Here is a 24,826-nt window from a genome sequence, read left to right on the forward strand (position 1 = left end):
AATTCCTCTCTTTGTATAGTACATAGGAATAGTCAGCCATTCCTATTTGAAAGACTGTTAAGTTTGGAGTATGTTGCATCATACTGAATATATTAAATGACAGTGGAGGAGGAGGATATTGATGATGATGGTGACCTCTCCAATGGAAATTGTAATTTAATGATGGAAAAGTTGCCACCAACAGGGAAGATACTGGCTTTCTCTCCCAGAAGAGTCGCCATTAATCGTAACTCAGAATGGTACTCCTCATTCCTCCACCTCTTCTTTTGTAGTCTCTACAGGAGATGAATTACTTTGCACAATTCAATATCGACATCTTTATTTCAAGTGTGCATCTTTACATCAGAAACTCAGTGAGGTAGCAGGACCCATTTCTTTTACTTACTTGGTTTGCCCACACAAACAGGTTTGGCCAAAAATGAATCAAACGGAACAGTGGTCAGAGGGAGAAAACATCCATGCAAAACTCAAAAACCAGATACCCCATTTGACAACAGTGTTGACACAGGAGGAAAAATGGTAATGGAGGAGGTATTCAAGAATTCTCGAGAATTCATTCTATGAGAATGTAATGTAGCAAGCTTGGTTGCCAAGCACCCATACATGGAAAATGTGCCATAGCCATAATGAACTTGATGCACAGCAAGAAGAGGGTATAATGTACTCAGAATACTATCTAGAAGGATGTTAAAATTTATTTTCTTGGTTCTCCATGGAATTATTTAGCAGTAGCAATAGTAATAGGAGAAGACCTTGCATTTTAGTCTTTGTAGAATGCCATGGGAGACCACATTTGATCCTATTCTTGAGCACAGAGAGAGAAGGCTGCCAAGAACTAAGATCCCAGAGCCTATGACAGCAGAAGTAGAGACAAGAGCAGAACATATCTGAATCCCAGAGGCCCCTTGTCTGATAGAGGATAAGATTAATGCATCCCAAAAAGGCAACATGTAGTGGTGATACAGGGATTTACTCTATGGATGCACTATGGATACATTACTACTAGCTGTCAGGTACACAGACTACTGACTACATACTCTGCTCCATGCTTGATACAGAATAACTCTGAAGTGACATCACAGTCTTAAAAGTAATTACCACTGTGGGGCGCCTGGGTGGCACAGCGGTTAAGTGTCTGCCTTCGGCTCAGGGCGTGATCCCGGCTTTGTGGGATCGAGCCCCACATCAGGCTCTTCGGCTGGGAGCCTGCTTCTTCCTCTCCCACTCCCCCTGCTTGTGTTCTCTCTCGCGCGGGCTGTCTCTCTCTCTGTCAACTAAATAAATAAAATCTTAAAAAAAAAAAAAAAGTAATTACCACTGTGACTTGCAGATGAGGAAACAGAGGCTCAAAGAAGTCAACAGGGTTTCCTGGAAGGAACATGTTTTTAAGAACAGACCATTTGTTCCATTGTTCATATCTGAGCACACAAAAGGAATCAGTTGCTTTGAACATCCTTTGTCCATGGCACTGGTGAAATGAAAGAAATGGGAACTTGTGTAAAATGAGATAGTAACTCTGGAATGTATAAAAGGGAATTAAGTCAGGGCGTGCCTGGATGGTGCAATCGGTTAAAGCATCTGACTCTTGGTTTTGGCTCAGGTAGTGACCTCAGGGTCACGGGATGGAGCCTCATGTCCATGCTCAGGGGGGAGTCTGCTTTTCTGTCTCCCTCTGCCCCTCCCCCTGCTTGTGCACTCTCTCTCAAATAAATAAAATATTTAAAAATAAATAATAAAAGGAAATGAAGGAGATCAAGAAGAAAAGATTTTAAAAACATTAATACTTAAGGAAAATGGAAATATGCTTTTACTTCTAGAGATTTTAAGGCAAAATAATACCAGAACAGCCTAAGGAGGCTCTAAACACATTCAATTTGGGAACTGCAACCACTGATAATCTCAGTTATTCAAGGAGAAAAAGTGTGAGGTATTAAAAAAACCCATGTACAAGGAAGATTCTAATAAGCTCATAATTTTTATTACTTATAAAATGTGTATATATATATATATATATATATATATACATACTTGCACACACAAGAGAAAGGAGGCATTCATTAGAAAGAGTTTATAAAAAAAGTATTATAATTTTAAAAAGTACATAAAATAAAAAATGCAATAATAACTTTCAAAAATGAGTGAGAGTGGCTAGCCTCTAGATCTAAAAATTAAATATACATAAAATATTCATGGAGCATATAGCAGTTTTCAGACACTGATCTAGGTCCTGAGTAGCAGAAAGGTAGGACATGATCCCATCTTTTTTTTTTTTTTTAAGATTTTATTTATTTATTTGTCAAAGAGAGAGTAAAGCATGGAGCAGCAAGCAGAGGGAGAAGCAGGCTCCGCATTGAACAAGGAGCCTGATGTGGGACTCAGTCCCAGAACCCTGAGATCCTGACCAGAGCCAAAGGTAGACACTTAACCAACTGAACCACCGAGGCATCCTGACATGATCCCATCTTATAGAACAGACTGGTGATTAGGTGGGGAAGCGCTAGGTAACTTTAATTTAACAAGATAAAACCTAGAACTGAAACATAAAACCTAAAACGGGATCACATGACAAGGTCCAGGAGGCAAAAATATTTCAAAAGTAGGTGATATTTGAGCTGGCTGGTGAAGGGCAACCAGCAGTCAGCCTGGTGAAGGAGAAGGAGGATTTTTCAGGAGAAACAACGGCAGCTGCAAATATGAACCTCTGGAATCCGGAGAGGAGCTCATGTCTTTGCAGGGAACTGTACGTGTACACTCAGTGGAAGTTGAATATGGGGCATGCAGCAAATGAGAGGGGCAGAGAACTGTGGGCTCTTCCATACACTATGAGGAGCCCTTGAAGGGAGAGTCGGTGCTCCTCTTGGGAAGGTCCTAGAAGCAGGGAGACCAGCAGAACAGCAGCTGACATGCTGGCTGAGAAGAGGGACAAGCATGGCTTGGGAGAGTCGCCAAGGCACAGAGGCACCAGGACCCACAGGGTCACGTGACTGGGGTTTGCAAAAGAAATCTGCAGGCATGGGATTTTCAAGCCAGGTTTGAAGAAAGAAGAAAGAGGGTCAAAGAAAGCAAATGAAACAGAACAAAGGCCTCCTGTTGGGGCCAATTCCACAACGTTGATGGATGACTGAAAGACAGTGAGAGAAGGCCTGCTTTGACTTCTCCAACCAGGAGAATGGTTTTTAAACTGGAAAGTGTGAACCTTATTAAGAAGGAAGTGAAGCCCAAGAGAACTTAGAAAAGAGGAAGGACTATCTCTTACTATCAATGCCTTTCTTCTTACGCCAGATGAATTTTTTAAGGTACTGAAAGAAAACGCTGGAGCAGAGAGAGGAGAGTGGCTTCATTTCCCATTTTCCTGTCATTGCCTCTTGTGCACTAAAACAACAACACCCTGAGGCCTTGCCCCTGCCTCCCCATGTGCCAGCCTCTCCTGCTGCCTGGAGATCCCTTCTGTGCTGGGGAAGTCACTACTCAACTTTTGAGATGCAGCTGAAGTGGACGATATCTCCTGAATCTTCCTGATACCAACAGTGACACCTGCTTACTTTGCCCTCTTTGCCCCCGTGGCTCCCTTTGAAGATTCCTACCAGACACATTCAGTCCTTTTTTGGCATGTTTTTATTTACATGTTCGTTACCCCATCTTTGATTATCAGCAATGTCAATCATTCGACAAATGCTTACTGAAAGTATACCAGATACCCAACATACCTGACAGGCGCAGTGACTGCCTTTTCAAAGCCTAGAGTGTAGTTGGGGGAGGCATATGTCAAAGAAACAATTATATACTCAATTAATGATATGTGATTATAAAAAAGTGTTTCAAAGAGAAAAATACAGAACTTCTAAAAGTCTGGGAAAAGGTCTTGTTTATTTCTTATATCCCTTAGGGCTCTGAATAATGCTTGCTGTATCTTTTTTTTTAAGATTTTATTTATTTATTTGAGAGAGAGAGAGAGAGAGAGAACATGAGCAGGAGAGAGGCAGAGGGAGAGAGAAAGGGAGAAGCAGACTCTTCACTGAGCAGGGAGCCCGACATGGGGCTCGATCCCAGGACCCCAGGATCATGACCTGAGCTGAAGGCAGACACTTAATCGACTGAGCCACCCTGGTGTCCCACGCTTGGTGTATCTTAAGTGCTAAATAAAGTTGTCAGCTGAATAAATAAATGAGTGAACGAATGAATGAATGTATGAATATGCAGATATTTCAAACTGGTAAAACTTGAAGTCTTAAGAAATTATAGAACTGTAAGTTTTCTACCAATCTTGAGCAACATACCCGAATGGAATTTTGAGAAAAGGATTTATTACTACATAGGAAAAAGCCAGTTGCCCAGAAACTACAATGGGTGTATTGCAGAAGAATTACATGGTTGCCCATGCTGAGATTGGGCTGATAAATGTATCCATTCATCCCACAGATGTTTATTAACTACCTATTTGTGCTCACTAGGTACTGAGACTTAACATACAAGGTGCCTGTTCTCATGGAACTTACATTCTGGGGCAGGGATTTAGGGAGGCAAACAACAAACAAATAAGCCAAAACAAGAAACAAGATTCTGGTTTGTGATACACATCAGGAAGAACATAAGAGCACATCACACAGCCAGGGGATGATGGTTGATGCACAGGGAGTAGGGCAGGAGACTTTCGAGAGGCCACCAGAGTGGACTTCTCTGAAGAGGCAGCATCAGAATTAAAAATTGCATTGGCTGAAGGAACTAACTATGTAAATTTTTGGAAAAAACTGCTCTGTGCCTAGGGAACAGAAAATGCAAAGGCCTGAGGTAGAAAAAGCCTGGCATGTTTCCGTAATAGCAAGAAGGCCTCTAAGGAGAGGAAGCAGTAAAAGCAATTTGAAGAGGTTGGCATGGAGCATCCAGTAAGAAATTTTACTTGCCAGAAAAGAGTCTCGATTTTATTTTAAGTGAAGCAGGCAGGGGGCTGATACCATTTTATCTCTTATTTATAAAGATCACTTTGGGTGCTGCCTGTTAAATAGGTTTGGGGACACTGTGGCATGGAGCAGGAAGTCCTGCTGGAAGGCTACTGAAATACACAAGGTGAGTACTGACAAAGGCTGCAGCCCTAGAAGGCAGGAGAAGTGCGTCGATTGAGGGCATGGTTTGGAGGACAGAGCTGATAGAGCTGCTATGGACTGACTGTAAATAAGTCACACGGGAACATAAGTTACAGGATAGGAGGAATCAAGACTGATTCCTGGGTTTTTGCTCTAGCAAGCGAGTGAAGAGTGGTGCCATTTACTGAGATGGAGGGAGATGTGAACAGCAGGTGTTGGACAGGATGGTAATCCGGAGTTGTGTTTCTGCCCTATTAAATGTAGTAGACTTTCACATGGAGCCATCTAGCATATTGCCTATATAATTCTAGAGGTCAGGCTAGGAGATGCAGATGTGACCGTGATCAGCATATCCACAGTATTTAAACTTATGGAACTCTGTAAATCCAGCTCAGCCTGGGGTATAGCTGGAAAGTGGAAGAAGTCCTGAGACTGAGCCCTGAGGTTTAGCATAGGTCACAAGTGAGCTAGTAGGGGAAAAAACAGGTTTTTAAAAAGCGAAAGTGGCTAATTGAACCAAATACTATTGAGGGGTTGAGTGAAGTGAGAAAAATGAAGTGACCATTGGAGTTGGCGATGTGGAGGTCACTGGTGGTCTTGACTAAAGTAGTTCCTGTGGGGCATTCTACATAGGAAATGGGATTAGGTGATAGATAGATAGATAGATAGATAGATAGATAGCTAGATAGATAGATATAGAGAGATATAGATATAGATATATATAGAGAGAGATGTTGGTAGATGATAGATGATAGATATAGATAGATGATAGATGATTGATGATAGAGATAGAAAGATAGATGATAGATAGATAGATAGATAGATAGATGATAGATAGATAGATGTGCAGATACAGATACAGATATACATACATTACAAGGAATGGCTTACACATTTGTGGGGTTTGGCTAGACAAGTCTGAAATTAATCAGGTCAGGAGGGGGCAGGTGGAAACTCTGGTGGGAGCTGAAGCCGCATAACACGTGTAGAAATTCTTCATCCTCAAGGAAACCTCAGTTCTGATCTTAAAACACTTTGACTGACTGAATCCAGCCCACCCAGACATCAAGGATAATCTCCTTCACCTGAAGTTCAGTGATTGTAGATGTTCACCACATCACAGTAACACTTAGATTTGTGTTTGCTTGAACATCAGGACTGCAGCCTAGCCAAACTGACACTTTAAACTGAACACCACATGTGTACAGATGGAATAGAATCAGCTGCAGTGAGCCTGGAGGTGAGCAGGTGGAGTCAGTAACCACAGACAAGGTTTGTAGAGAAGCTATTCTGGGAAAAGGAAGGGAGAGAAGGAGAAGTAGCTGCTAAGTAGGGCCATGGAGCTTTTGTTGGTGGTGCTTTGTTTGATAGCTTATATAGCAAAGTTTTATGTTTTTAGGAATGATCCCATTGAAACGAGGGATAAGATGATGTTGAAAGAGAGCTGGGATCCAGAGGATACGCTGAGACCTGTTTTTAGATAGAAATGAGAGACGGGTTTTTGGTTTTTGTTTTTTCCCCAAGGAAAGAGCAGCAAAACACCAAACACGGGGACTACTGACTGAAAAGGACCAGGTGCTGGCTTGAGGATGGTCACAGACACCTGCGTCCAGCAGCTCTCCCAGGCGGCTAACATCCCATCACTCACACTAGGTACCCAAGAGTAAGTTATCCCCTGAGGGGATGCACTCAATAGACAGGGAGCCTACCTGGAGAGGAATCCATGAATGACTGGACTACTCCAAATCAGGGGCTGTTAATTTGGTCAAGAATTGGGCTTTAGCAGATCTGTGGACTTCCCAATATTGTAGAAAAATCTACTTATAAAAAAAAATGTTACTGTGGGCACTTTTCTTTCTTTCTTTCTTTCTTTTTTTTTTTTGGATTTTTTATTTATTTATTTGACAGAGACAGCCAGCGAGGGAGGGAACACAAGCAGGGGAAGTGGGAGAGGAAGAAGCAGGCTCCTAGTGGAGGAGCCTGACGTGGGGCTCGATCCCAGAATGCTGGGATCACGCCCTGAGCGGAAGGTAGACGCTTAACGACTGCGCCACCCAGGCGCCCCACTGTGGGCACTTTTCTTAAGAGAGGGTCCCTTGCAGCCATCAGATTCTCAAAGGGGCCCGGCACCAGAAAAAGTTGAATATGCTGCTCAAAGGTCTCTTTCAACCCTACAGCCTGCTATTTAATTTAATGTTCTGAGTCTTTCTGTGCATGCACATAGAACAATGTGCATGAAGAACAAGGACAACAGGCTGGACTGGCAGAAAACAATGAGGACATGTTAAATAGTAATAGGATTGTTACACCAAAATGGATGGCTGAAGTTATAATATAAATAACCTTTTTACTTCAGCATGAAAGCTTAACATTGTACTTAAAAATAAAGCTCAGAGTAGTGACAACTGTTATCAAGAGAAGAGGTAACAAGAGAATCTGGGTGTGCCAGAGATCCTGGGATGGGAAGCATATACCCTCATAGACCTTCTATGCTTTGTTATGGAAGGGCTAGCATGGAAGGCAGTGTCTCCCTAGCCTCATGGTTTGTTGATGTATCTGTTGTATTAACACATTCTTTCTGTAAGGCTTGTTCAAGATAAAGACAATCATTTCACAAGCAAATCCCCTCTGTGCAGAAATTTATTTTTACTAGACATTCTGTGTCTGTAGCTTCTCTAGGGAGCTTGTTAATACTCAGCTTTCTGGGTCCCTACACCCAGAATCCTAATCCAGGATGTATAGGACATGGCTAGGCAAATGCATTTTTAAGGACAAATCCAGATAATTCTGATACAAGCATTCGGTTGACCACATTACAGAAAACAATACAAGGACATCACCGAATAGACATTTCAACAGGACCTGTTGAACTAATTTTAGTGGTAGCAACCACGTGTGTTCATCCATTGGAAGTCATTGGGTTTTGCATGTTAGCAGGAGGTGTCACTGCTAAAGTAGAAAAATAATTTATGATGATACAATTTTAGATTTAAATATAAAACATACAGGGGAGAATTATAGGAATGACTACATTTCTTACATAATTGTTACCTTATTCTAGAGTGATTGCCAGCTCTATGCATGTTAACAACCTTTCTTATTTGCAAGATGGAGCACCACTTCCACATTCAGTACCAACAACTCACAGACAAATGGATGGCTAGCATAATTCCAGGAAAGAAGCATTCCCTGGGTTACACGGCTGAAATGCTCCTTTTCCTTTCTTCTGGAACAAGTGAAGAGGGAGAACCTTTTTTCCTCATGGTTCTGAAGGAGGGGCAAATTTATAACACCTCACCCCACTTCTGGGAAAGAATGGAGCTCAAATTACTCTTCTACTTCAAGGACAAATGATGCTCAAACTCCAAGAGCTCTTAACTTTGAACTTTGTGTTGTTGTTAAGCTCTTATCATGTTATTATCACCACAAAGCTCCTTCATTCTAGACAGAAGAGTTTTTTACATTTTCAAAAGTGCAGAAGTTAGTAGAGACTTGAAAGAACGTTAAAACAATTGAGATCACCATCTCAATGTAGATAAACTGGTACCATGTGGGGAAGGCTGCTCACAACACACCAGAGTGAGGTTACATGCATACACTTACTATAGGAGCATCCGTAGACCTCCACCCTCATGCCAATCTTCCCACTTGGATTCCATTCTAGGGGCACAAAGCGAATGAAGCGGGCTCTCACTGAGTGCAGTAGCTTGTGGTGCATCACGCTATCAGCATTCATGTTTCCTGCAAAAGTCTGCAGAGAGAAAAGGAGGCTCAGTGAGGTCTATGATACTAATGCATCTCCTTCCCATGCCCGAGCTCAAAGAACATCATCGCAAATCCACATACGTTACTCCAAGAAAATCCTCAAGTTCTCACATATGTCAAATAGAATCTGACTCTCGTAAAAATTCTGAATTTAGGGAAAGGAGTTTCTCAAGGAATAATGTACAGCTCTATTAGACGCATTGAAGCTACCACCTACCCAAAGCCAGCTCAACTGCTGAAGATAACAAATAAAAGCAATAAGGGTGATGGCCAACTTCTCATGAGAACTGGTGGAGACCAACCAATGCTGAAAATAGGTATCATCAACCTGGCATTCTATACCCAGCAAAAATAGCTTTCAGTTCTGAAGAAAAATAAACATAATTTCATTAACAAAAGCTGAGATAATCTATTGCCTACAGACCCCCACTGCTAAGATTGCTAAGTAAGTTCTACAATCTAACGAAATTCATTTGAGATAGAATTGTCAAGTTATGGGAAGGAATGAAGAGTACTCAAAGGGGTAAATATGTGGGTAAAAATAAAAGACTAGATTTCTTTCTTTTCCTAAACATCTTAAAGTTAATTCACAGTTTAAAGGAAAAATAAAAATGTATTCTGAGATTTATAACATAGCGAGAAGTAAACATATGTCAATAAAACTATGAAGGTTGGGATATAGGATAAATAGAATTTCACTAGTGTAAGGCCCCACATTGTATATAAAGTGATATAATAGAAATTTGATGTAAACCACGGTAAGTTTAAGATGCATAAAAATAAACCAAAAAGCTATAGCCACAAAGCCAATAAAAGAGAAAGGATGAAATACTACCAATAATAATAATAACAATAAAATAAGAACAAACCAGAAACAAAAATCCCAGTTTAACACAAAATAAGACAGGAAATTAAAAACAAAGGAATAAATCGCAGAGTGGATAAAGAAAGAAGGAATTTCTAGTAGACTTAATTTTTAGCAAACTAATAATTACATTAAAAGAAAAATGAGTAAAAACTCTAATGAAAAGTTAGAAATTGTCAGGCTGGAAAAAAATAAGGCCCATCTGTGTACTTTTTATATGATACTTTTTTAAATAATAAAGACACTGACAGGTTAAAAGTAAAGGATAGGGAAAGATATTACATGCAAATAGTAGATTTTTGTATTACTGGAATTTTTGTATTACTATCAGACAAAGAGGCTGTATTGCAAGGTAACGAGAGACTTTTCAAAATTACAAAGGGTCAATTTATCATGAAACTACAAAAAACCTAAAGTGTCTACACCTACAACAGAGATTTGAAATACCAGAAGCAAAACCCTACAGAAACAAAATGGGGGGGGGGGGGCAAACCAGTGACAGTTAAAGTTGACTTTCAACATCTTCCCTCAGTAACTGATGGAACAAGTTGGGGAAAAAACCAGTGAGGATATAGATATTCAAACAGTGAAACCAACCTAATCATTGTTCACAGAACACTGAACACATAGAACATTCACTAAGAAAGATCTTATTCTATACCATAAAGAATCATATTTTTTTTCTCACCATAATTAAGTTTGGAATTCATAATAATAAATTATTTAAGAAACCCTCAAATGTTTGGAAGTTAGTCAACACACTTCTAAATGACCCATAGGTCAAAGAAGAAATCAAAATGGAATCTAGACTATAGTTTGAATTGAATAATGATAAAAACACAGTATCAACATTTCTGGAACACAGCCAAAACAGTCCTTAGAAGAAAATGTATGGCTCTAAATGCTTTTTTACATTAAAAGGAACAAGTTAAAAAAGAAATCTACATTTCCTTCCCAAGAAGTCAGAAAACTAGTAAATCAAACTCAGAATATTAGATCAGATTACTACTCAGTAGTAAAAAATAACTGACAGCTCCTACAACATACCATGTGTTAAGAGCAAAAGAACCCAGTCATGAAGAATGCATACTGCATGATTCTACGTTCGTGAAGTTCTATAGGGGGCAGAACAAAGCTCTGATGATAGAAACCAGATCAGTAATTTTCTTGATGATGGGAGACAGAAAATGACTACCAAGACCATCCATCAACTCATTTGAACAGAGCATCCTTATGAGGTAGAAAATCTGTATTATCTTCATTTTGAAGATGAGACTTAATTTTAGAGAGTTTAAATTGGATCATAAATCCTAAATCAAGAAATTATCAAGTTGAGACTGAATTATAAAGACTCTGATGAAAGTCCAGTGACTCTCTGATTTAATTCCCATTATTACCCACGTATGTCAGGTTTCTGAAACTAAATATTGCCCCTAGCACAGTAAGAGCTACCAGTTTTGAGGGGCTGCTCCACACCAGACACGTCCTAGGCCGGCGTCTGCATATTTTAGCTCACTGCACGTATCATCGGGAAGGTTGAGCCAGCTTCCTCACTAAAGGAGGCAACCCCACCCCCACACATGCACATTTACACTTTCTGAACTTTGCAGTACATCTTGTAATTGTGTAGCCAGTCCATATAGGGTTCCCCACCTCACCAGCAGACCCTGGGAATCAGATAGGTTAATTTTGAGCATCATTATATATACTATTTCTCAGAATAGTTTGTTTTGTTCTCACCCCACATCTAGCAGTGATATACTGAATCTGGGCACAGACCTTTTATTATTCTCATACTGTTGGATAAATGGCATTATTATTATTATTATTATTATTGTTATTATTATTATAAATATCATGTATATGGTTCTTGACAAAGCCATTCATTGATTTTTTTTCCCTACATAAGAACACAGTGCACTAATCTTTCTTCCCCCATGTCTTCCCCTGTAGTTAAAGAAATGTAAGGCTCACAGAAGTTCAGTTCCTGTGTGCTTATAAGAGGAAACAACCACAGAGAAGGGGGCTCACCGGCAGGAGCATGGAGTCATACACAAGAAAATGAGAGTGCCAGAGTCAGTATTCAGCAACTTCCACTTAGACATTCATTCCCTGGCAGTAAACAACATTTTGGCTAATGAATGGGAGAATCACTGGTTATAATGAAGGTACTGATGCTCTTAGTACTCTTTACTAGGCAGTTAAATAGAGTAGGCACAAACTAGGAGCCCAAGATGGGATAGTCACTGGCACTTATCAATGGAAAGTGGATGAATGGATAAAGAAAATGTGGTCCATATATACAATGGAGTATAACTCAGCCATCAGAAAGGATGATTACCCAACATTTGAACCAACATGGATGGAACTGGAGGACAGTATGCTAAGTGAAATAAGTCAAGAAGAGAAAGACAATTCTCATATGGTTTCATTTATTTGTGGAACATAAGGAACAGCAGGGAGATCATTAGGAGAAGGAAGGGAAAAATGAAAGGGGGGAAAACAAAGGGGGAGATGAACCATGAGAGACTATGGACTCCGGGAAACCAACTGAGGGTTTTAGAGGGGAGGGGGTGGGAGGTTGGGCTAGCCCAGTGAAGGGTATTAAGGAGGGGACATATTGCTGGAGCACTGGGTGTTATACGCAAGCAATGAATCATGGAACACTACATCAAAGACTAATGAAGTACTGTATCATGACTAATATATCATAAAAATAATAATAAAAAAAAAGGAAAGTGGAAGGTCTGGGTTAGCTGCCACCAGAGCAACTCACTTGGCTTCAACAAATACATCACATTGAGCCAACCCCACTGATGACTTTGATTGGCAGCAAGATCGCAAGCAACCAGGTGCCACAGGGAAGATGTCACTCATTTGCCTAACTGCAGTCTGAGCAATAACTAACAGGTGCAACAGCCAAATTCGGCCTCTGTAACCTTGACAGGGAATATCAGGAATTCTCAGGAAGACCTATTTCAAGTCTGGTGCTCTGCCAAACACCATGCTGCCTAAGGGTCTGTTTTAAAAGAAGCAGGAGAGTGGGAGAGAAAGGAGATGAGCTTTGAGTGCTAATCCTAACCACCCTGCTGATTCGCTCTGTCATCCCCAGCAAGGCGCTAGGACTGTAATTCCTTTGGGGATACAGACTGTATCTTATTTTACACTGGAACTCTTAGTGCACGGAACACAGTATTTCTTAGTGCACAGAACACAGTATTTCTTAGTGCACGGAACACAGTACTGAAATGGCATTCAGTAGCCCAAACCAAATCTGTGCACTGTAGTTCCCTCAAAATCAGTGAGTTACAAACAGCACCTTAACATTGCTCACGTGATTGTTAGTAAGTTGCTGAATTCACTGAATGAATGAATGAGCAAAGGAACACAACTTTTCTGACTCTTGGTTTTCTCATCAGGAGAAGAGTGAAAATAAAATCTCCAAGGCAGTTGTGAATCTTACATTAAATACTATATGCAAATGACAATGCACATAAGAGACTTTCACAGATACACACAACACTCTCACACAGAGAGAAAAAATTCCAATCACTAATTCTTGTGTAAAAATACCTTTCTGTGAGAGTATATTCTGAAGCAGTGACTTAATACCCTCAAGCCCCATGCAAGGCATTTGTCAATCATACTTAAATTTTCTGAATGACATTCAAAGGGTTTTCCCAGAAAAAAACAGTACAAACTAAAGCTAAGGAAGGACTAGTCGCTCAGAGCTAATTAGAAATACAGTCTTTAATTTAATAAGATATATTTAATAAGACAGAGGGTAATTAACATGCAAACTGCAGAGTTAAAACTAAAACTGATAAACCCACTCAGGCTCCAGTGTTCCAAACTGCTATGAAGGGGTATGTGCTGAAATGGATTTCAGGCAGACACTTAGAGAAAAGGAAATCAGAGAGAGAGGTGTTAGTCACTGGACACTATTGGCTGACAGGAATTCTTTTTTGTTTTGTTTTGTTTTTTAGCACTTATTTTTTTATCATTTGTTTTTTTATTTGTGTATAATTGACACACAGTGTCACATTAGTTTCAGATGTACAACATAGCAATTTGACAAGTTCGCATGTTATGCCACGATCACCACAAGTGCAGCTACCATCTGTCACCATACATCGCTATTACAATGTCACTGACTATATTGCCTAAGTCATAGATTTTAGGGGTGTAAAAAGGAAAATTAAACTGCTGAACTCTTTTTTATCCTATTCTTGTTTGCAGTACGGTGTCCATGACATAATTTTATCATTGTAAGTGCAGATGTCGTCTATTTGAATTTTTTCAGGAACCCAGTTATTTAATTGGGCTAAAAGACCACCCTGAACTTGATTGCTGTATAAGAACGGCCCCACTTCTGTTGCTTGATCCCAATAGTCTGCAAAGAGGAAAACTAATCCATGCCACTGTCCACTCTTCCTCCTTTGCCGGTGTAGCCTCCCAAGTAGAAGAACAACTCAAGGATCCAGGGCGTCAGTAGAGAAAAACTGTCACTCCCATTTGACCTTGACCACAAGTTGAGCGGGGCTCTCAGGTGGAGCCCTGCTAGTTAAAATCATGCACTGCTGTCCTGTTCCCTTCTCTTAGGAATGATGTGTTCTTGATCTTTCCAGTTTGTGTGAATGTATCACTGAAGAGATATTTGTTTCTTCCCTGGTTTCTGGCAGTAGAAATGCCTCCAGCATGAGGTATGAAAGCTTCTTCATTCCCATCTGGACCCTGACACACAACCTTTGTCACACATGCTCTTGTGCAGTCAACGGTCAATTGTCATTTTGCTCCTACTCTCTCCTTTAACTGCCAGTCATACTCGTGAAATGTGGTTACTGTGGGACCAGTTCAGAAAATGGAATCCTATGTGAAGTCCTAATATTGGCCACTTTATTTTTAATATACCCATATTAAGGTTATTTGCATGAAAATCTCATCAGGTATGAAGTCTCCAAATGCACTAACCCATCACATGCATTCTTGCTTATTCCCAGTAAAGGGAGATAGTGAGACTTGTCAGCCGGAGTAAGTGAGCAACTTACAAAGATTAAAGGTAATATCCTCTATTAAATGCCTCTCCCATTGGAGGCACCAGAGCTTTTAGAAACCAGTACCCAGCCCCAGGCAGGAAGAGCTGGTTTCTCAAAGATGCAGGACAACACAGGCATGACATCTGGATCTCTACCTCCACTTCTCCCATTAAAAGTGATTAATTCTACATCCCATTTCCTCATCATTCTCCCAGTTTGATGAAATAGTGTGTTCCTCTGTTATCTGCTTACATGAAAACAATCCCATCAGTAAGTCGAGTGCAAAGAGACTTCATTGAATGTCAAGAGTTACAAGCACCAGGAAAGGACATTGTTAAAGCTATGTTAAAGTCGAACTTGAAGGGCTCTCAATCACCATGCGCCTCTCCCCACTCATAGCTTTAACAACAAATCATCATTGATTTGAAAGAAGTTTCTAAATTGCTCAAACCCTTCCTGGACCAATAGGAACCTTATGCGTACAATTAGGCTATCAGCTTCCTTGTGACAATTATTGATCTGGGTCACATTTTATTGAAAATAAAATACGATCAACTGCTAATATGAAAATCAACATACGGCTAAATAAAAACATGGCTTTTTGACCACGGACTTGGACGATCCAGACCCCTAATTATTCTTGAGGACACTATGCATGTACAGATAAGTGTATATATATATGACACCAAATTCCTCCACCATCATCACTGTGTTTGTTCAGAGCTTCTGCTTTTTGTGCAACTTCTGCCGCATTAAGCATAAGGGGTAATAAAGCAACTGTTGACAACAGTGTCATCTATTTACATTTCCATCTCTGTGCTGAGAATTAGGACAACAACATGTGTGGCAGCTTGACTATATGGTGCGCAATTGGAGGAAACAGAAATACCCACTTAGCAAAATCAGACTTTTCACACTCCATGAAAGCAAAAAGAAGTAATGCCTTTGCCCTCTTTTGATTTCTGAAAAAGGAATAAGACGCTTTCTGAACTTTCTCCTCAATAAAATAGAGAACTGAGCGTGGGGGTTGCCAGGAGGGCCTGATCTTCTATTACAGGACGTGGAGTGAAGGGACATTGCAGTAAGGGCCAGGCCCAGAGCTAGAAAAGATCTAACCTCTGTGTCCAGGGTAAAGACATGGGCGAAAACCAAGATGGAAAGACTCCTGAGCCCTTCAGTCCCTTTATGCGCACTGCAGTGGCTTTAGTAGGGGATCTTGCCAACTCCTTTTCCCTCTCCAGCACAACCTGTTTTCCTATCTTGCTTTATTTTCCTTCCTAAACTCATCTTACTTTACATGTCATCTTACTTTACATGTTTGTCTCTGTCCATGCACTGCAAGCTCCAAGAGAGCAGGGTCTCCTGGAATCACAGGTGAAGCCCAGAAAGATCTATTGAATGAAGGAAGGCTCCACATTTGTTCCCCTAACTTGTTTCATTATGGAACCCTGCTATTTTTTCATGGAACATCTTAAAGGGATTGTGCTCCCTAGAAATGTGCACATAACATCATCTTGAGAGAATTTCATATTCATCACTTTCGGTGGACAAACCAAAGATAGGAGTTGTAAGACATCTTCTCAATGAAAGATAATTAGTTGAAAGGGGGACTGAAAAATATTACATATGAGAGTTCTTTCCATTTCCACAGCTGACTTTATTTTATTTCTTATAAAGATTTTATTTATTTATTTGAGAAAGAGAGAGAGAACGAGCAGGAGGGAGGAGCAGAGGGAGAGGGAGAAGCAGACTCCTCGCCAAGCAGGGAGCCCAACACGGGGCTCAATCCCAAGACCCTGAGATCATGACCTGAGCCAAAGGCAGACACTTAACTGACTGAGCCACCCAGGTGCCCCAACCACAGCTGATTTTAATGCTCTTTTTTTTTCTCTTGAAACAAATTTTATTTTATTTTATTTTCTATTATGTTCAATTAGCCAAAATAGTATATCATTAATTTTTGATGTAGTGTTCAAGGATTCATTAGTTGCATATAACACCCAGTGCTCATCACAATACATGCCCTCCATAATACCCATCTCCTGGTTACCCTATCCCCCACCCCTCTCCCCTCTGCAACCCTCAGCTTGTTTCCCGGAGTCCAGAATCTCTCATGGTTTGTCTCCCTCTCTGATTTCTTCCCATTCAGTTTTTCCTCCCTTCCCCTATGGTCCTTTGAACTATTCCTTATGTTCCACGTATGAGTGAAATCATATGATAATTGTCTTTCTGTGCTTGACTTATTTCACTTAGCGTAATCTCCTCCAGTTCCATCCATGCCCATGCAAATGATAGGTATTCATCCTTTCTGATGGCTGAGTAATATTTCATTGTATATATGAACCACATCTTCTTTATCTATTCATCATGTCCACAATAGCCAAACTGCAGAAGCCTAGATGTCCTTTGACTTTAATGCTCTTAATTCATAGACTAGAGCTCTTGAGAGAGGCAAAGGGACAGTTAAGTCCCAATCTATATAGTTAAGAAAGCCTGTGCTATCCAGCCTATCAGAAACAACCTGAGGGATAAGTATCACAAGAAGAGAGTGGGTGACACACGCTGTGCATATTTCTTACTTGATGTTGTTCTGTGCCTGCTAGGGTCCAGTTGTTGGCCTCAAAAGCTATTTGCAGACTGTGGGTCTCGTTCCCACTGTCCTTTACATTTAATTGTCCAGAGAACAGGCTAAGCCTAATGCTAGTCCTATGAGGACCAAGCGAGGACCAAAAGGTTCTAGGATGCCCTTACCATTATTTCCTCCACAGTGCTTTATGGGCTCACTTCCAAACAGCAATGTGTACACCAGCTGATAAGCCCCAATTCACCTGTCATGTAACTGATTTTCTCCTAAGATAATTTAACCTCACTGAATAGAAACCTTTGAGGAGACAGCAGATTTCTCTGGAAATAAGAACATGAAAACAGACAACACATTTCTTTTTTTTTTTTTTTTTCATTCGTTTTCCTGAGATTTGGATCTCAAACTAGCACTCTGAAGAGAAGATGTTAGCTCATTGTCAGCCTTTGGCAAAACCATATTATAGGCCAAGTTTATCATGATCTACTTCTCTTCTCCTTTCCTTCTTTATTCCATTTCTGCTCTTAGCTGACTTTCAGCTTTTTTTCCATTAAATTGTGAGTAGCTCAAACAATGATCCTTTCTAGGGAAAATCAGAATTTCCATTTTTTTCCAGTTTTATTGATAAATGATTAATACGCATCACTGTATAAGTTTAAGGTGTACAGAATGGTGGTTTAATTTACTTATGTTGTGAAATGATTCCCACAACAGGTTTAGTTAATATCCATCATCTCATAGAAATACAATAAAAAGGAAAGGAAAGAAATTCTCCTTGTGATGAAAACAACTTTCCTATAACATCACACAGCCATCATCATGCTGTGAGTCACATCCCTCGTACTTATCTGATAACTGGAAGTTTGTAGCTTCTGACCACCTTCCTCCAGTCCCCCTCCCCCCCACACACCTTCTTTATCCATTCATTTGCAATAGACCCCTAGATTATTTCCATGTCTTGGCTATGTGTAAATAATGCTGCTGTTAACATGGAGGTGCAGATATCTTTTTTCATATTAGTGTTTTTATTTCCTTTGGATATATTCCCAGAAGTGGATTGCTGGACCATATGGTGGTTCTTTTTTTAATTATTTGAGGATCCTCCATGGCGTTTTCCATAATGGCTGCACTAGTTTATAATCCCATCAACAGGGCACCAGGGTTCCCTTTCCTCCACATCCTTGCCAGCACTTATCTCTTGTCTTTTTAATGACAGCCATCCTAACAGGTGTGAGGCGATATCTCACTGTGGTGGACATTTTCAAAAGGAATACTTGAAGTACAAAGGAAGGAAGGTGAAAGGAAGTAAGGAGGTAGGAAGGAAGGAAAAATTACATGCAAAAATATTTCATTTCTCCTGACAGTGTGGCTCATAACTTGAAAGGAAATACCTGGGTATTTGCTGTAAGCCCTGAGGTGTGGCCCTGAGTAAACGAGAATGAAGAAAACATCTGGTGTATGTTTCACTTCTCTCTTTCTCTGCATCACCTTCATCAGCTCTTTCCTGGGTGACTGCAATAGCCACCAGATAATATTTCTCCTTCTGGTGTTACTCCACTTAATCAGTCTTACAAGAGAGATTATTACCTTTAAAATCAAGGAGAAATTTCTAGTATGCCCTATTATAAAGCCCTCTGTCTTCCGAACCATCTCCTGCTGCTTCTCTCCTAACCACGCCTTCCTTCTACTCTATCATTCTGCTAGAGTTTCCCTCACACACACCTGCAAACTCCTTCTTTAAGGATCTCTGCTACGCTCTTCCCAACCTCTTTGTTTAAGCTGGCAACACTCCCCTTGTTGATCTCTCCTGTCTCTTCTGTCATGGCATCATACCAACAACAGGGCTGAAACCTGTGCATTATACTGGTCCCCTCCTGTAGACAGCAATCACCTTGAGGACCTCTGCCCTGGATCATTTTGTGTCTCTAGCACCTGATACAGGGCAGGGGGAAATGCATGACATTTTCATTCTTCATTTCACTTATTATCCCTGATCCCTCTTGAGACGTGTTACCAGTTCCTCAACTGCATGATGTGGTAAGAAGCTGCTGGGCTTTGGGTGGAGGTACGCTTGAAAACAACTTCCTACCATTATTTCATATATAGCCAAAGGTCAATTATTTTGTCTTTCAGAAACTTGGCTTATTTATCTACTTAATTGGAGTAATAATACTTAGGAAAGGAATTATATATTAAAACTTCCTTTTTTCAGGGATGCCTGGGTGGCTCAATTAATTAAACATCTACCTTCAGCTCAGGTCATGATCCCAGGGTCCTGGGATCCAGCCCCACATCGGACTCCCTGCTCAGTGGAGAGTCTGCTTCTCCCTCTCCCTCTGCCTGCCACTCTCCCTGCTTGTGTGTGAGTGTTCGCGCTCTCTCTTTCTCCCTCTCTCTTTCTCCCTCTCTCTTTCTCTCTGTCAAATAAATAAAATATTTTTAAACATTTTCTTTTTTCCAAAAAACAATTCCTTAGAACTATAAATTGATGGGCCCTTCTCCAATAGTATGCAGTGTCTTCCACTGCTAACAGCTACCCCTGCACCTAAGTACCAGGGAGGTCGGCATGCTCCGGAGAGAATGCAGAGGATTAAACTTGAATAATGCCTTTGTACCTCCTTGTGTCAAGGAACATTCAGGCCCTGTTCATACTCTACTTCAACCCCAAAATGAAATAGTCATTTTCAGGCTACCCAGCTTGGTAATTCTACACTTGGTCTGACTTCATTGTTGACCATGTTTGAACCAAGTCGAACATGCATGCTCCGCTCTTTACGGTCGCATCTAAGGCCCTGTGAGCTGACCCTATCCTGTTTTTTACGAGTCTTATTTCTCACAATCCCTGCATGCCCTGTAAACTCCAAAAACTAGGTTCTTCACTGTCATTCGCCATGGATTACATGGAATTTTCTTTCAGTAACTTTGTACTATGCTTTTGCAGCATGTTGGTGCGGAGTTAAGAGGACAAATTCTGCAGCATGTGCCTAAGTTCAAATCCTTACTGGGTGTGAGGACTTGGAAGAGTACTTAACTTTTCTGTACTAATATCTGCCCAAGTTTAAACTGAGGATAAGAGTGCATTCCTTGGGATTGTTGAAATGAGTGTGTTGGGGAGGGGCATGTCTGTGTGTATATTTGTTAACACACACATGTCTCATATATCCTGCCAGAATTATCCTGAGTAATACATACATTCATATAGATGGCTTGGATATTGCTTAGAATAGTTCTTGCATCAAATATGAAGTTCTGGCCTAAACTATTACCTATAGAAATATTAACTATTATTAGTTAGGTCATAATTATTTTTAAACCCATGTCGAATGTCAATTCATTTATTAAATGATTCCTAATTCCTCAGGCAAAACAGGGAGGGGAGCTCACATTTATTGGATATTGATTATGATCTAAGCACATGTTCTCCCATCAGTCCTTGTCCCATCCTATGTTGTTTCTGGGCATTTGGGAGACTGAGACTTAGAGGTCTGGTGAGTCCCCGACAGCGGAGCTGGGGTGTGAGCACAGGACTGCTCATCTGTCCAAGCTTCCATGCTCCCTGACCCACACAGCTGCTTTTTGGGAGCCACGGGCTCCCTGTCCTCTGAACTTCAATTATATGTTATTTCTAACTCTGTCAGGGCTTTCTCTTTTGTATCATAGTGATGCATGCACATACGTGACTCTTACAAAGAAAGAAGAAACATTTTTCAGGACAGAATTTTATATATAATTCCATCTGATAATGTCCACACTTGTCTAATATCATGTATTAAACATGTGCTTAAAGCTTGACTTTATACAGTGCACACACACACACACCCCCCGCCGCTTTCCATCTTTGTTCTTTCTTTTGCTTCATCAATGGGCATGTTTGTTTCCTCTGTTAGAGTCTATATTCCTTCAGTGAACTTAATTTTTGGAAGACTTTTTCACCCTAGCATTTTATTTTAATATGCCCATAGAAAAAGTATATAAATAAGTGCTACGACAGGGGGCCTTGACACTTTCATGGAATTTTAAGCCTAAGTCTGAGCTCCACTAGATTCCTATGGAATGCAGACGGAATGCATGATTCAGGGTAGGAATACATTCAAAAGGAAGGGTGAAATGCAACACAGTGGAGTGCAGTCTTGTCTCCATCACAGTGGGGCTTCCATAAGTTACCTTACCCTTCCTTGCTTTGTCTCCTCCCCTGTAAAATGGGGATCAGGGCCCTGTGTGCATCACAGGGCTATTGTAAGGATGAAAGACAATGATACATATAAAATACATAGTAATCCTGCATGCAGCAAATGCTCGTTACATGTTCACCATCCATCTTCTCCTTCTCATTAATAATGTGTCATTTCTCAGGATAGGGTCAGGCTGGACTCAATCTATCCCTGGGGATCTAAGCCACATTCTGCCAGGGACTGTGTTCCTGGTGCTGGCCTCGTGATGTATCATTTCTGTCTCTCCTGTTTCCATCTCTTTATTCTCTTTTATTAATGGCTAGAGAAAGCACACAATGGCTGTAACAATTAAGTCATATTAGAAATGCCTAAAATATGAGTGATATCTCCTACAGAGGGTTCTCTTATTTACTCCGAACATCTTAAAATATTGGTGCCTGGAATTCAGGACGAACTGCTCATTTAAAGCTGACTACATTGATTCATACATGTATAGAAGGAAATTTTACAATTGTTTTGTACAAATAAAACACAATGCTTCATTTGGCCCCTTGGTCTTCCCAAAGCAAAGCCACGATCTGGTTTGGGTGTGGTGACACCTGGGACAAAGACCTGTGTAGCTGCTCTGCATACTGACTGTGCCCAGAGCAGGTGTCCCCTAGAGTGGGGGATACAGTGTCTTGCCCCCTTAGAGTAAGCTGGGAGGAGTGGCACCCTCGGTTTTGGAGCAGTCCAATCCAAGACACCCTGTCGGGGCAGACAGTCACCTGAGTGTCTGCAACAGAGTGATCCGCCAAGGGTGAGAGAGAGACGTCCCACAGGACAGCCTCTGGGAGGTGCTGAGCAAGCTGGTCCAGGAGCTTTAACGTGTGATAATCGGTTGGAAGTTTTACTAGGTTGTCATTTTCTTTTACTTATTTCCAAGCAGCCTTCTTATATCCAAACTCTACAATTGAGTTTTAACTGGTATTTAGAGAACTCTCCGAGGAAACTGTGTCTTCACTTGGGGAAACCCAGAGACGTAAATCCTGATACAGCAAAAAGGCCTGGAGTCCTGGCTGAAATGAAGAGTAACCGCCAGGATGGATTTGAAGGACATGTACGTATTTTTCAGCATCTCAGAAATATTTAGAGGTCAGAGCAGTCATGAGAAATGGAGGCTTGGCTAATGCCACATGGGAATTAGGGGGAAGGGTAGCTCCTGCAGACCAGGCGCTCAGGCACGCCACACAACACAGTCTCCATGCTTTACAGGGTGCAACAGTAACCATGCATGGGCTCAGACCTGAACAGAAACGATGCCCACTTAACCATGTCCTCTCGTTCCTCTGTTTAGATTAAATGACCAGGCAGAAAAAGTAACAAAAGATAAAATAAGCTACTATTTGGAAATTGGTTATAAAGCAAAGTAAAAAGCCAAACAACTTTTAGGAGTGTTTTGAGATCAATGTAGATTAGTCTCAATTGTCTGCACGTCCCAGAATATATTTAAGGAAGAGCTCTGAAAATTGTTAAATCAAAAGTGCTTTTTCATAATTCCTCAGTCAACCTGATACCAAAATTGCCAAGACAAACTGATCAAAGCATGTTTTTTTTTCCTTTTGTCCTTCCCTCCTTCCTTCCTTCCTTCCTTCCTTCCTTCCTTCCTTCCTTCCTTCCTTTCTTCTGTATTTTCTTTTGGTTAAAAAACAACACAATATAAATCAAAAGTGAGAGTTATTCAAATATTACACTTAGGAAACATATCTGAGCAAATTACTCAGAGCAGGAACTAGAAAGGGATTCTGAAAGAGATGGCAGGATCGAGTGACCAAATTTCAGTATGGCTTTACTTTGTTATGATATAATCTCGGTCTTAATTTCCAATGTGGCTGTCAAAATGCATGAGAGCTCTGTCTCCATTAAAGAGATTCCGGTTTTGTGAGCTGACTTACTGAGCTATTTAGAGATTTCATTTAACTAACCCATTCCTAGAGACTTGTAAAGACAACTGGCTTAAAGGATTAGCATCCTTTTAACTGTTTTCCTTTTAAAGGCAATCAAAGCCATTTCTTTCCATCATCAGGGGTAATTGTTGAGTATACACCATTTTATCCTGTTTAGATTATTTGACCTTTTCCTTGTCAGCTTTTATAGTTCTTCATTCCTCCTAACGTTTCTTCACAGTAAGCAGTCTTGCTATATAGTAAATGCTAATTGGCCCTTTAAAAGGTTCCCATGATAAATATCTTTATGCCTCAATTTAAGGTTTCTGGGCACAAAGCAGAGATGGCAGAAGTCACTTTGCTCTGCGTCTTTCATCCAGATCCATGTCCTCTGTCACCTCTCTCACTCTGAGCAGCGTCTCATTACTTGCTCCTTGCCTTTTTCAGCCGTCGTTCCTGACGCCTGGTCTCACTTTGCCTTTTTCGGTGAGACCAGCAAGTGCTCTGGATTAATGATAGTGTCACTGGTCCTGTTTGGGGTTTCTACACCAGAGCTAAAACAAAAGATTCAGAGATTACAAAGAAAAGCGCGGAGGCGGACAGCCACATAACCATTCCCCCAGTGCAAGTGGCAATTTCCTGAGGACAATGAGTGAAGGGGGCCACTTTCTTCTATTTTTATTGCCTGAGTTAAACCAGGTACAAAGTGATGTGAGCAGGTTGATGATGAGTTAAACTCAACAAGATGACTTTATCAAGTCTGTCCATTTTTATGATCAAGTCGTGTCTACTCTCAGTTTAAAAGTTCTATATTATTTACCCTTGTTAACATAAATATGTTAATAGTTTAACATTTAAAATATGTTAAGTATGCAAAACGTCTTGCTTCTTATACATCCTTCTTAGCAAATATTATGCCTGTTATGTAATAGCTTTTTCCCACACACACACTAGAAATCTGTTATTTTAGCTAATTCCCTAAACAGTCTCTGAGATAGATTTATTTATACCCATCTCTCGATGAAGACTCAGATCCACAGAATTCAAATAACTTCTTCATGGCACACTTCTGGTAATTCATAGAATCGAGATCTAAACCCTTGCTGGTTTGGCTTCAAAATTTAACATTTCTCCTGGACAATGCAGAATAATATGGGAACCCAGAGCTCTCAAGACTGATGTCCAGTACAAATTCTCATTATACCTTCCTTGCAGAAATGCCTTTACAACACTCTCGATTCTAGTTCTGTCTTTATGTGGAGTGGATATGCTTTCCTGATCTTGTGCAAGAATATTGCTGAACTGCATTTTTATCCCATCTTTTATGCATGGTGTGTAAAACTACTATTTAATGCACTGCCCATGATACATTCAGTGACTTTATACACAGGTGCAATTAAA

The 24,826-nt window shown here is 40.5% G+C and overlaps 1 protein-coding gene across 1 annotated transcript in view; it reads right to left on the reverse strand.

Annotated features, from left to right (window-relative positions):
* The window catches only part of CNTNAP5 (contactin associated protein family member 5), a 780,199-nt gene that overhangs the window by 445,130 nt on the left and 310,243 nt on the right, over positions 1–24,826 (reverse strand). The window contains exon 4 of the mRNA XM_044388305.3: positions 8,685–8,832. Within this exon, the coding sequence (XP_044244240.1) occupies positions 8,685–8,832 (148 nt within the window). The remainder of the gene's footprint in view (positions 1–8,684; positions 8,833–24,826) is intronic.

This window comes from Ursus arctos, unplaced genomic scaffold, assembly GCF_023065955.2.
Source record: "Ursus arctos isolate Adak ecotype North America unplaced genomic scaffold, UrsArc2.0 scaffold_1, whole genome shotgun sequence".
Taxonomy (NCBI): Eukaryota; Metazoa; Chordata; class Mammalia; order Carnivora; family Ursidae; genus Ursus; species Ursus arctos.